The sequence below is a fragment of the Podarcis erhardii genome, assembly GCF_964252035.2.
Source record: "Podarcis erhardii genome assembly, chromosome: 15".
In the NCBI taxonomy this organism is placed as follows: domain Eukaryota; kingdom Metazoa; phylum Chordata; class Lepidosauria; order Squamata; family Lacertidae; genus Podarcis; species Podarcis erhardii.
Window position 1 is genome coordinate 13,838,118 of NC_138505.1, and position 12,982 is coordinate 13,851,099.

At 48.9% G+C, this 12,982-nt stretch overlaps 1 protein-coding gene across 1 annotated transcript in view; it reads left to right on the forward strand.

Annotated features, from left to right (window-relative positions):
- The window catches only part of TAGLN2 (transgelin 2), a 28,277-nt gene extending 17,352 nt beyond the window's left edge, over positions 1-10,925 (forward strand). Inside the window, exons 2-5 of the mRNA XM_081843034.1 lie at positions 4,321-4,560; positions 5,575-5,749; positions 7,415-7,517; positions 9,495-10,925. Coding sequence (XP_081699160.1) covers positions 4,381-4,560; positions 5,575-5,749; positions 7,415-7,517; positions 9,495-9,636 — 600 coding nt within the window. The 5' untranslated portion in view covers positions 4,321-4,380 and the 3' untranslated portion in view covers positions 9,637-10,925. The remainder of the gene's footprint in view (positions 1-4,320; positions 4,561-5,574; positions 5,750-7,414; positions 7,518-9,494) is intronic.
- Positions 10,926-12,982: the final 2,057 nt, after the last annotated feature.

Below are 12,982 nucleotides of genomic sequence, written 5' to 3' on the forward strand. Positions count from 1 at the left end.
AATTTGCAGACCGCCCTTTGCACCTCAGTTTTCGAACATTTCGGAAGTCAAACAGTCTTCTGGAACAGATTACGTTCGAAAACCGAGGTGCCACTGTATATGCTCTTATTTTGAGGGATAATTTTTTTTAATAAAAAAAGAACCAGCACTGAGAGTGACCTTGCCACTCCTTTTTTAAAAATGAGGGTTTGGGGGGAGGCACACTGCACATGCTCAGAGGCCTGAGGTTCCACGTGTTTAAAAACTTGGCAGCCCCTAAGATGTACTGTCAGCCCAGTGTGGTTTGAGAAGGCCCCAGGCACTCCTCCTTGGCCAGCTTGTGGCTGGCTCCAAATTTCAGGCCTCCTGCGGAGCAGCTGGGGGGTGCGTTTCTCTCCTCCCCCACCCCAGTTTCCCAGACTGTGGCGGGTGGGGGGCACGGAGGGTCTGGAGAGAGCAAGAGACAATGGCTGGCAGTGTTGTCTGGAGAGGGTCGGACAATGGGCTACGGTGGGTGGTTCTGTAAGCTTTTGAGAATTGCTGGGGGATTTGAGGCAGGGAGGCCTGTGAGAATCTGCTGGAGTGTAAAACTGGCTCCTTGGCAGAACAGCCGTTCCCATTTTCAGGGCGCTGTTCCTGGAAGGAGGCTTCTGTTCTGACTACCACCTCCCCAGTCGATCTTGGGTTTTCTTGCAAAATGAAGCTTCTGGCCCAGTGTTCTTTTCAAAGTGTTCTTGCTCTTTCCTGAATCAAAACTTGCAGGCTCAGTTACCGTATACTCAAAAAGGCCTGCACACGCTCTCTTATTTTAAAAAAATAATTGTTGGGATAGCTGGCTGCAGAATGAACGAGAGTCCGCCGCCTCTCAAGGGAGTCCATTCCACAGTCAAGCAGCTCTTACTGTCAGAAAGTTCTTGCTGATATTTACCGTACAGTGGTACCTCTGGATGCGAACGGGATCCGTTCCGGAGCCCCGTTCGCATCCTGAAGCGAACGCAGATGCGGGTTGCGATTTGCCGCTTCCGCGCATGCGCTTGACGTCATTTTGAGCACATGCGCGAGCGGCGAAACCCAGAAGTAACGCGCTCTGTTACTTCTGGGTCGCCGTGGAGCGCAACCCGAAAATGCTTATCCCGAAGCTACTTCAACCCGAGGTATGACTGTAATTGGAATCCCCTTTCTTGTAACCTGATTCGTTGGTTTGGGTCCTCCCCTCTGGAGCAGCAGAAAACAAGTTTGCTCTCATCTTCTGTGTGGCAGCACTTCAGATCACTTGAATATGGGGAAGAAGATGGATCAATAGCTTGACTTTCTCTCAGACCGTTTCCCTTGTTCCTAGTTTGGATAGTGCATATAAAAAAACAACGGTAAGACATGGGAATTTGTGACACAATAGGAGGCAGGGGGAGTTGCAGGTTGGGGTTTGGTAACACGTTCTCTCTGATCACTTGAAAGCAACTTCTGATCACCCCAGGCGAGTTGTCTGTTTACAAGCCTGATCTAACCACTCAGGCCTTGCCCTTGCTTTGCATCTTGGCACAGATCCTGCCCTGCAGGCAAAGGCAAACTGGGGTGTGCCTGGCCTCTGAGCAAGCAGATTCCCCACCTACTTGTAAAACAGCATCCCTTGAAAGGGAACTCTCCAAAGCCCCAGGAGAAGGGATTTAATCGCCTCCGCCCCCATACAACTGCCATTCTCCCCCTCCTCTTGCAAAACAATATAGCCTTTGGGCTGGGTGCTGTAATGGTTTATAAAGGGCCTGTGTGTGCTCTCCAGGGATTTATTGAGGTATGCAGTAGCTGGCATTGCTAATCCGCAATGGTGGACCATAGAGTATTTGCCATGCATACCAAAAGTCCCAGGTTCAGCTGGGAGAGACTCATGTCTGAAATCCTGGAGAGCTGCTGCCAATCAGTGTGGACAATACTGAACTAGATGGACCAATGATCTGGCTTGGCATCAGTGTTCAAAATTCGCCAGGTGCATTTTGCACCAGGCTATCGACCAAGTGAAGGTGCCAGGGTGATGCCTTACATCTCCACCAGCTGGAGGTGCATGCCTGAGGATCCTTGGATCTGGACTGTTTACACACACTAACAACACATCCTATAGAATTCTACCAGTTATACTTCTATCTGCACAATCAGAATGAATTTCAGGAACCAAAATGCTTCGGCTGTGCAGCCTGAGCAGGAGCAGTCGCCATTAAGAAAAAGAGGTCGGATTAGGCCAATTTATATGTGGACTGGTCCTGGATCAAGAGACTTTCATTCTTTAAGTTCTCAAAATTCTTAACCTAGGCTCGTGGCTGAACTAGCCAGATGTTTAACTGAGAAACCCATCATTTGAAAAAGAAGAGTTTAGAGCCGCCTGGCTGAAAAAAGGGCAACTAGACATTCCGCTTTGGCAACCGCAACCTTTGTCCAAGGAGCCTAACACTGCTTGGTTTTAAAGCAGACTCCGTGTTCCTATTTAAAGCAGGCCTTTATTTAAAGCCACGAGGACTGGAATATTTATTTTTTAAGGGAAGAGCCGTAGCTCAGTCATAGAGTGCCTGCTTTGCATGCATAAGGTTCCATCTTTGGCGTCCACAGGTAGGGCTAAGGACGTCCTTTGTCTGAAATCCTGGGAGGCTGCTGCAAATCTCATTTCTGAGCTCAATAGGCTCAGGGGTTATAAGGCAGGTTCCTTTGCCCTTCCTATGGAAACGCTTCTCCATTCTGCAGTTACTTGGGTCATCCGCCGCCTCCTTCCTTCCTGCCGGTGCCAGTTTGCTTGCTGAGCTTCCTGTTTTGAGCATGATGGCTCTGCGCTCTGCCTGCACAGTCACAATTCTTCTGAGTGCTCCTTGCTGGAAACCGCAAGAGGGGAGAACGGGCTCTTGTACTCAGAGGTCCTGCTTTTGGGTTTTCCACCCCGGGCATCTGGTGGGCCACTGCAAGAACAGAATGCTGGACTCGATGGGCCACATGTCTGATCCAGCAAGCTCCACTTTATATCATTATGTTTTGTGGGTTGTTTTCATGGTCTGGCATACTTAAAACTTTTTCCGGCTTTTCTAGCAACCCAACGACTTGTGGGTGCCAGGGCTGTTGCAGTCTTCTATTCCATTCCTGCAAACCCTTGTCTAGGGATGCTTAAGGTTCTTGTAAAGCCACATTCTTCTCGTGTGTGTGTGTGTGTGTGTGTGCGTGTGTGTGTGTGTGTGTTTTAAACCAACCTACCTGATTTGCCTTACCAGAATGATAAGAGTCAACTGGGGTTGGTTGAAGACTTAGCTGGCTTGTGTCAGTGTTAAAAAAAAACTGCTGGAACAGGAGCTGCGCTAGGATGCGTTTGGGAAGGGCCACCACTCTTTTGTCTCCATCTAACCATCTCTGGGCCAAGGAACACGGCCTGAGAATTCCCGTGTAGTTTGCTAAATGCTCACTACCGCCTGCTCTGCTTGTTCTGCAGCAGCCCATCCTACTTGCTCCTCCGCTGGTGCAGCATGTTCCTGGGAAGGGCAGTTTCTAAAAAACACCTATAATGGGTAATTGGCACAAGCCGTACACCACAGAGTGTGTCCAGGCAGGCATTTACATGCAAGCGTTCTGGAAGTGAAAAGCAGCACACACGCACACACACACACACACACAAAAACACACACCCCACTCCAATTTATTGCATGGGGCTGCAGCTCAGATACAGATATGAGATCACGGTCTTCTCCAACTGAAAGCAGGTCCTTGGCTGAGACATTAGAGGGTTAGTGCCAGTTTCATAAGAGAAAGATTCTCCCCTGACTTTTTGTCTGTTGCATTTATATTATTTCAGAAAAGTCTCTATTTTTCTGGTTATGATAGGATTATATTGCCTTGACGTTTAATAAAATAGTTTTGATTTTTTTTCTTTTTAAAGAAACAATTTTTATTTCAAGCTTTCGCTTTTGTCTTTATATTTTTTTTTTCTAAAAACCTCTTAAAGTCTAGAGAAAAATGAGTACTATAAGTTGTACCCTGATGTTAATCTTGCTCAGATTTAGCCCACTGGAATTAATCAGCGTGACCGACCTGGGCTCATTAATTTCAGTGGGTCTACTCTTAAGTAGAACTTAGCTGTCTGCCAAAAAAAGCACTTCAAACAAACCGAGCTATTCTAAGAACCTTCAGCATATGCATTTCTCTGTAACGTTAAAATTTCAACAAAAAAAGGAGGCAGCAACATGGTACCCATGGTATTTTTGGGAGTTCAAATTCAGTATGTGCTCCTGAGGTTTCCTGGAGAGCCAGGCTGATGCTCCTCCCTCATGTTCCCTTCCAACACTACAGATCTATGATTCTATGATTCTCTTTCTTTAGGTCTGTGTGTCTTTGCTCTATCTAGCCTTCCGAGGTACACAAAACCCCCACACAGCCGCCATGGCAAACAGAGGCCCCGCTTACGGACTCAGCAGGGAGGTTCAGAACAAGATCGACAAGCAGTATGACGACGAACTGGAGCAGATTTTAATCCAGTGGATCGTTGCCCAGTGTGGGCCGGAAGTCGGGCAGCCCCAGCCAGGCAAGAAGAACTTCCAAGAGTGGTTGAAAGATGGAACGGTAAGGAGTTTGGTGTGGCTTCGTTCAGCCTAGAAGGTTTGGGGTCCCTCTGTCGTTACAAAAAGGCAATCTAAGTCATGCAGTGCCTTTAAGGAGAGGGTGCAGGTATTCATTGGTGTGAGCTCCCATGGGCTAGAGCAGGCAAGCTTCAGGTTTGCCTGAGCTATTCCATTTCGTACAAGATCTACTAACTGGAGCCTAGTGCTGCCGCTCAGAGCAGCGTTCGAAATTCGCCAGGCACATTTTGCATCTAGCTATTGGCCACTTGCGGCCAAGCGGTGCCAGGATGGCGTCTGACGGCTCCACCATCTGGAGGTGCCTGCCTGGGGATCCTTGGATCTTGACTGCTTTCACGACACTCGCAACATGCCCTTTAGAATTCTGCCTGATATATTTTATCTGCACACAATCAGAATGAATTTCAGGAACTGAAAGGTTGTATTGAAAAATACAACTTCCGAGCTTCCTGGCCCCAAAATGACAGCTGAACATTTCGTTTTGTCAGCAGTAACCCTGGTTTAAGGAACCATTTGGTGCCTAGCTTATTTATCCGAGTTTCTAACACTGACTCAGAGTGTTAGACCTTTGAAGCCCTAAACAGCCGCGGTCCAGTATACCTGAAGGAGCAACTCCACCCCCATCGTTCAGCCCGGACACTGAGGTCCAGCGGCGAGGGCCTGGTGGTTCCCTCACTGCGAGAAGTGAGGTTACAGGGAATTGGGCAGAGGGCCTTCTCAGTGGTGGCGCCTGGCCTGTGGAACGCCCTCCCATCAGATGTCAAGGAAATAAACTACGACCTGACTTTTAGAAAACGTCTGAAGGGCAGCCCTGTTTAGGGAAGTTTTTAATGTTTGATGTTTTGTCGTGTTTCTAATATTCTGTTGGGAACTGCCCAGAGTGGCTGGGAAAACCCAGCCAGATGGATATGGTATAAATATTATATTATTATTATTATTATTATTATTATTATTAATAATAATAACAGACTCCATTTTCTTCCTGGCCCCTGATTAGGTGTTATGCCACCTCATCAACAGCCTTTGCCCCAAGGGACAGAAGCTGGTGGCGAAGATCCAGAGTTCTAGTATGGCTTTCAAGCAGATGGAGCAGATTTCTCAGTTCCTGCGTGCAGCCGAGCAGTATGGCATACAGGCCACAGACATATTCCAGACAGTGGACCTCTGGGAAGGTACAAAGTATTTGCGGCGGAGGGCAGGGAGAAGGAGGGAGGGCAGAGGGAGCATCTCTGAGGGGAAACCACGTGTGATCTAAGGCAGGTGTGGGGAGCCCATAGACCACCTCACCTGGCTCCCAGCCTCCCCAAGCCTAGCCTTGCCCAACTCCTCCCTGACTGCAGTTAGGGTTGAAGGCTGTCCCTCAAAGCCTGCCTGCTATGGGGCGGCAGTCTTCCAGAAGAGCGCATCAGGGCTCTGCAGTGTTAATGCTCCCTCCCACAGCTGCAGTCTCCAGGAAAGTCTCCCCATTCCCTCTTGGCAATTAGGGATGGAAAGGAAAAGAAACCTAGATTGCTTTTTTCAGCAAGTAAAGGGCAGGCATGAAGTCGCCTCACCACTTTGACTTGGGGGGCTGGCATTCTGCTTGGAAATGACATTTCTGATTTGAGCTGGTATCTGGATCATTGAATTCTTCATTTCTAAAGGGTCGAGGGCAGAAAAACAGGAGCAAGGCCAAGGAAGTGTCTCTTTTGGCACAACTTTTAAAAACAACGCAGATCTCTGCCAAATCGGTCCACTTTATAAAATAAGCTCCTGGCCGTTTGGAGAAGTTAAGATCAGAGCTTCCATTTTTGCCTAACCTGCATTGCGGGATGAGAGTGGATTCTTAATGGCCTGTTTGGCGTTTGGTAGAGTGCTTTTACTTAGCAACATTTCTATCTCACCTTTCCTCCAAGGAGCTCAAGGTTGTGTAGATTGTCCCCCCCCCCCATTTTATCCTCACAACAACCCTGTGAGGTAGGCTGTGAGACTAAGAGGTCTCCCAGTGAACTTCTTTGCTAAGTGGGGATTTGAACCCAGGTCTGCCTAGTCCAAAACTCTAGCCACTACATTACACTGCCTCTTGCTTTAGGTAAAGGTAAAGGGACCCCTGACCATTAGGTCCAGTTGTGACCGACTCTGGGGTTGCAGTGCTCATCTTGCTTTATTGGCCGAGGGAGCCGGCATGCAGCTTCCGGGTCATGTGGCCAGCATGACTAAGCCGCTTCTGGCGAACCAGAGCAGCGCACAGAAACGCCGTTTACCTTCCCGCCAGAGCGGTACCTATTTATCTACTTGCACTTTGACGTGCTTTCAGACTGCTAAGTTGGCAGGAGCAGGAACCAAGCAACGGGAGCTCATCCCGTCACAGGGATTTGAACCGCCGACCTTCTGATCGGCAAGTCCTAGGCTCTGTGGTTTAACCCACAGCGCCACCCCCGTCCCAGACTCTTTCTTTACCCAGGATTAATTCCCAGCCATCTCCAATCAAAAGGGCCTTGGGTAGAAAGTAGTGTGGAAAAACTCCCCCTGCCCTAGAGAGCTGCTGCCAGTCTGTGCTGAGCAGACTGCGCTGGACTTGGTGGTTTCACCCTTCTTGCAAAGCAGCTTTTCGTGTAACTGTTGCTGCTTCCTGGTGATGGTGAGCCGAAACAGGAAAAAAATTATGGGGAAACGATGCAAGATCGCCTTGCCTAACTTGTAAAAGGGAGTGGCCTTTTGCAGTCCTTGGCTTCAGCACTTTAGGGTCTCTGCCAGACTGTAAAAGAGCACAGTGCTCCTGCTTGATCTTGAGAATGGTGTTAAGGTTGGACATGGTGCATATATTTGATCAACTTCTGAATTCTTCCAACCCACAGCTAAACACATGGCCAGCGTGCAGAGAACCTTGATGAACCTGGGAGGCTTGGCGGTCTCTAAAGGAGACGGCCTCTTCGTTGGGGACCCCAACTGGTTTCCTAAGTAAGTGCTGTGGCAAGAGGGGGTGTGTGTGTGTGTGTGTGTGTGTGTGTGTGTGTGTGTGTATGTGTGTACTAACTCCATATTGGGTTCAAATTTGTAAGGCATGGAATAAGGGAAGAAAATCACTGTTCACCGTAGGGTTGTTCTGTAACAATCCCAGAAGTAGTTGCATTCAGTGGCGTAGCGTGGGGGGTGCAGGGGGGGCCGGCCGCACCGGGCGCAACATCTGGGGGTTAGGGTTAGGGATAGGGTTAGGGGGCGCAAATCCAGGGTTAGGGGGCGCAAATTACTTGCCTTGCCCCGGGTGCTGACAACCCGCGCTACGCCACTGGTTGCATTATAATGCTTCCAAAAAGCACTCTGTAACATTACAGTGGTACCTTGGTTGTTGAAGTTAATCCGTTCCAGGAGTCCATTTGACTCCCGAAAAGCAAGGCGTGACTTCCGATTGGCTGCAGGAGCTTCCTGCACTCAATCAGAAGCCGCGTCGGATGTTCGGCTTCCGAAAAACGTTCACAAACCAGAACACATACTTCCAGGTTTGTGGCGTTTGGGAGCCAGTTTGTTCAGGATCCAAGCCATTCGACAACCAAGGTACCACTGTATTCAGTCATCACTGGGACAACCTTGTTGGGTAAGCCAGTATTATTCCCATTTAGCTACTATGAGAAGAGGAAGGTTGAGTGATAATGGCAGGAGATGAGAGGCTGCTGCTGCACATTAAAAAATTTTTAAAACTTCCCAATACACGGCTGCATAATGTCATTTATCCATTGCACTTCAGCTGGTGGCTTGGAGTCTGCTGCTGCACAGGTGATGACCTTGTGGTCCTAGACCACAGCATATCTGGCCCTATGCCTTCCAGATTTAACTCCTAGCTCCCAGGCTCTGTAGCGAACGATTGGGTATGATGGGATTTGTAGTCCCCAACATTCAGAGAGACCACATTGGCCATCCCTGCTCTGGATATTGTTGAACTCAGCCAGCATGGCCAGTGGTAGGGGATGCTGGGAGGTACAGACCAGAAACATCGGGGGGGGGGCGGTCTGACAGGTCAGATTTCCCCCCTCCCCAGGCACACGCTGCAATGCTGGATCACAACCGAATTTGGACGGCGGGGGATTACAGGGGTGTGTTTTAACTATTATCAATTTTCATATGCTATTGAATAACCATAAAACACCTGGTAGCCAAGAATGAAATTGCTCCATAATGAAAGTCTCAGGCAAAACCACTATTTTACAAGAAAATTAGGTCCTATGATACAGCCTTTTGTCTTCCTTGAGGACCTAGTGAGGAGAGGAATGTAGATATTACTGTAATGTCACCTTTTCAGTTTCTGTAAGCTTGGCTTACAGAAAAATTACAAATAAACAATACAGGGTAAAAGCAGCGTAAAAACAAAAGTCGGAATGGACTTTCCAAATGGTCATAAAACTGTGTTAAGTTTCTTGAGCGGAAAGGTCTGGAGAAAACAGTTGCTTTTTTTAAAAAAAATCTGGTGTTCAAAAAATTGTTGCTGGAAGAAAGCCCACTGGGGTTCAGTCCTCTGGATCTGCAGGGAGGGAGACCTGAGAGAGACTCCCATATCCAACTCCAGAGAGACTAATGGTCTGATTCAGCGTAAAGCAGCTTCATATGTGATTGGATGGTGCTTTAGCTATCTAGATCCTCTAAGCCCCGGTTTCCCAAACTTGGGTCTCCTGCTGTTTCTGGACTACAATTCCCATCATCCATGAACACTTGTCCTGCTAACTAGGAATGATGGGAGTTGTAGTCCCAAAGCGGCTGGAGACCCAAATTTGGGAAACCCTTTTCTAAGCTGAACAAAGACAAGCAATACGAATGGACCGAGTTATAATCTTTTAGAATATCCTTTTAAAAAAACAAACCTCCTAGGCTATGTCCTCTGCAATGATGTGTGTGCTTGTTTCTTTCTACCCCTCACTTCCTGCCTTCCCCCTCCCCCCCCGACAGGAAGTCCCAGGAGAACCGCCGTGCCTTCCCAGAGGACAAGCTCAAGGAAGGGCAGAGCGTCATCGGTCTGCAGATGGGCACCAACCGGGGAGCCTCGCAAGCGGGCATGACGGGCTACGGCATGCCACGCCAGATCCTTTGAGCCGGGCTGCCCCACCAAGCGATGGCTCCTTGCTTCCCGACACCTCATATCCCCAAGAATATCTCTCTCTCTCTCTGTCTCTCTCCAAATTGTGCTACCACGAGAAGCCTTAAAGGCAGACCAGGAGGAGAGGGGCCTTCTGGTGCCCACTTCCCCCTGTGCCAGCCCTGGTCTGTAACCTCCTCTCTTTTTTACTGCCCCCCTTTTTTTACCCATATTTTTCCTCTTAAGCACACACGACTGGAGTGAGTACACTTTCTTTCCTTCTCCCTGCCTACTCTTGATCTCATTTCTCAAGAGCTCTTCAACCCCCCTCCGGGGGGGGTGTCCTCCATACAACACCTCCCCTCTTGCCCCCCCTAAATATAATGCTGTGGCCAACCAACCACTCATCTGAAGAATACAGGGACCAAAAAAAAAAAAAAGGTGTGTGTCTCCTTTTTCTCCCCACCACCCGTCATAATGCCAATGTGGTTTTTCTAGTGGCCAAATGCCTCTCCTACTGCAACATTTTATTATTATTATTTTTATTAAACTCACTATTCACATTCCAGAATCTGGCCCCTTAAACCCCGCTTTCCTTTTACACTTATCTGGACCAAAACAAAAAGTAAATAAATGCCCGTTTCTTTTTTGGACACTGTTTTTGGCAGTCTTAACTCAGCAACTTGCCAGCAAAGCAGTCCTGGATAATATCTAGAATCTCAGCACTCTGCACTGCAATGTCTTTTCTTTTCTTGGCGCGCGTGTGAGGGGAGCAGGGCAGCTAACCTCTTCCTGTGGTGTCTACCTGGCAAATAACACTCACACCCACAGGGTAGGAGGGTCTCTTTGGCTGGCACAACCTCCAGAGATCACAAGGTGACCATTCCTGGTGCTGGGTTCAGATTCTCTACAACTACATTCCTGGGTAGCTGTTTCATTTGGGGTGCTTTTAAGGGGGCAAAGGGGGGATTTTTAACTTTTCAGCCAGTCTCTTCCCACCCTGGAAATCCTCTGATTTTTGTCTTGCAGTGGAAAACCTCATTCTCTGCTGCTAATTCCTACCCATTTGGGTGCTCCTGCTTGCCTGCCAGGCTTTGTTCCTTTTTTTTTTTTTTTTACTTCGGGTGGGGGGGGGGGGCTGGTCAGAGCTGTCTTGCCATTCCAAATTTGCCTCTTCTCCAGGGCAAAAAGGCACAGGGGCTGAGTCTGAACTCTTAAAACTGTGTGGCATTCTTAACTGTGGAATGTACTCTGCCTCAAGATCACTGATAAGGAATAAACATTGCTCAGTCCTTTGTTTATAACCCCTGTGTATTTCTTATCTGGGTTGGGATGGGTGGAAAGGGCGGGGCGTTTTGTTTTGTTTCTTGAGGGGGTAGAGCTTTTTAGCAAGCACAACTGGATCAGGAAGACCCAGCTGCCACAAAGCCTCTCTACCTGCGCTGCAGCCCGACAGCTGTTTGTCGGGGCTTTGAAGCGCCGCACACACTTCTCTGCAAACCCCGATGATCCCATGATGTTCTAAGTCTTGCAAAAGAGCCATACATGGACCTTTGCAGCTGTCCATTTCCAGGTTCTGCTGATGGGCCACTTGGCAGTGCCTGAAAACCCGTTTGTAGCCCAGCCATGTCTCCATATGCCCCACACCTAAGATCTTGTACACAGGTGAGCAGGTGGCTGCTTGACCAAAGCAGTCTCAGGGGTCAAAATGGGGAGGCCTGACAGGACTGATTAGGCTTGTGGGGCCACAGGCTCCCCACAGCTGCTTTAGTCCATCTCTAGGGCCTTTTGTCCTGTTCCCCATTGTTATAAAACGGGAGCAGAACATGAAAAGCTGCAGGGGAGATCCTGGATTTTTAAACTAGGCTGTGTAGAAAAGAAGTATTCATAGTCGGCACCTCACCACTCCTGCCCCCACCCCCAGCGGATCTTGAGAAATTCTGCCCGAGTGGACCCAAGCAGCAGTCAGGGAAGGATTCCAGCTTCTGGGCTGTTCCAAGAAACTCTGTCCTCCTCAACCAGGAACCAGAGGTTAATTTCTGTTAGCATAACTCCAGCCGCTGTTTCCTTGGCAACAGAGATCTTTTGTTGTCAAGCGGGCTCCCCTCTCTGCCAAAAGTCCAAGGAGAAACCGCAGCTTGTTTCATGCCAAACTTTTTGCCCACAGGGCAAACCTTTTCCACCCAAGTGTGTCTTTATCCTGGAAACTTGCCTGCCCCACAAAGAGGGTTCTGGGTAATGTTCTGAGGTGCACACCTCTGGTTCTTGTGAAGCCCAAACTGGGACTGTTTTGCCACTCATCCAGGGAGTGTACACTGCAAGGGCACACAGAGCTTTCCTACAGCTACATGGGAATCCTGTTTCTTCCCAGGGAAGCTTATCTGCCATTTATTAGCCTTATCGTTGAGAAAGCGACGCCTAGGGTGCCTCTCTAAAGTTAGAAGCGGGACCTGTTGCAGCGTTGCGAGGTGTAGCCTTCCTGTTTACTGTCTGAGTCAGCCATGCTTTTCTCCATAACAGCCCACGCCGACTCCTTCCTAATTTTCCATTCTCCCCACCCAAAAGCCAGCCAGCATTTTGTTGCCTCCACGGAGCACGCTCAGCCCTCGTTAAACACAGGTAACATTAAGTTCCGGTAACAAGTCAACAGCTTTTGTCCCAGAAACAGGAGCCAACTCCTAAACTCAGGTCTATTTGCCACCTGCCCAATAAAATATTTGAGGGCGGCAGGGGGCCCCCAAAGTTGATGGGCATTGCTATTCAAATGGTGTGCTTCGAGGGTGGGGCTTACCTGTCCCTCCTCCCCCATATTTTATTCAAGTTGGCACCCCTGGTCCCCGAGGATCAGGTTGAAAATGCCTTTTTTTGTGGGAGTTCACACAATATAAGTCTACTTTTGAGTATAACTTGGTTGAATGCAAACTGCAGTCTCTCTTCCCAGGGAACTCTGGGAATTGTAGCTTGGTGCGGAGAATAGGGGGTCTCCTAACATCTCTTGGCGCCTTTACAAACCACAGTTCCCAGGCTTCTTTGCGGAGAAGCCATGACAAAGTGACATGATACTGCTTTAAATGCAAGGTGCTTATCGGGCCAAAAATTTGGCTGCCACTATGCCTTCTCTGGGACGCAGGTGGCGCTGTGGGTTAAACCACAGAGCCTAAGACTTGCTGATCAGAAGGTTGGCAGTTCGAATCCCCGCGACGGGCTGAGCTCCCATTGCTCGGTCCCTGCTCCTGCCAACCTAGCAGTTCGAAAGCATGTCAAAGTGCAAGTAGATTAATAGGTACCACTCCGGCGGGAAGGTAAACGGTGTTTCCGTGCGCTGCTCTGGTTCGCCAGAAGCGGCTTAGTCATGCTGGCC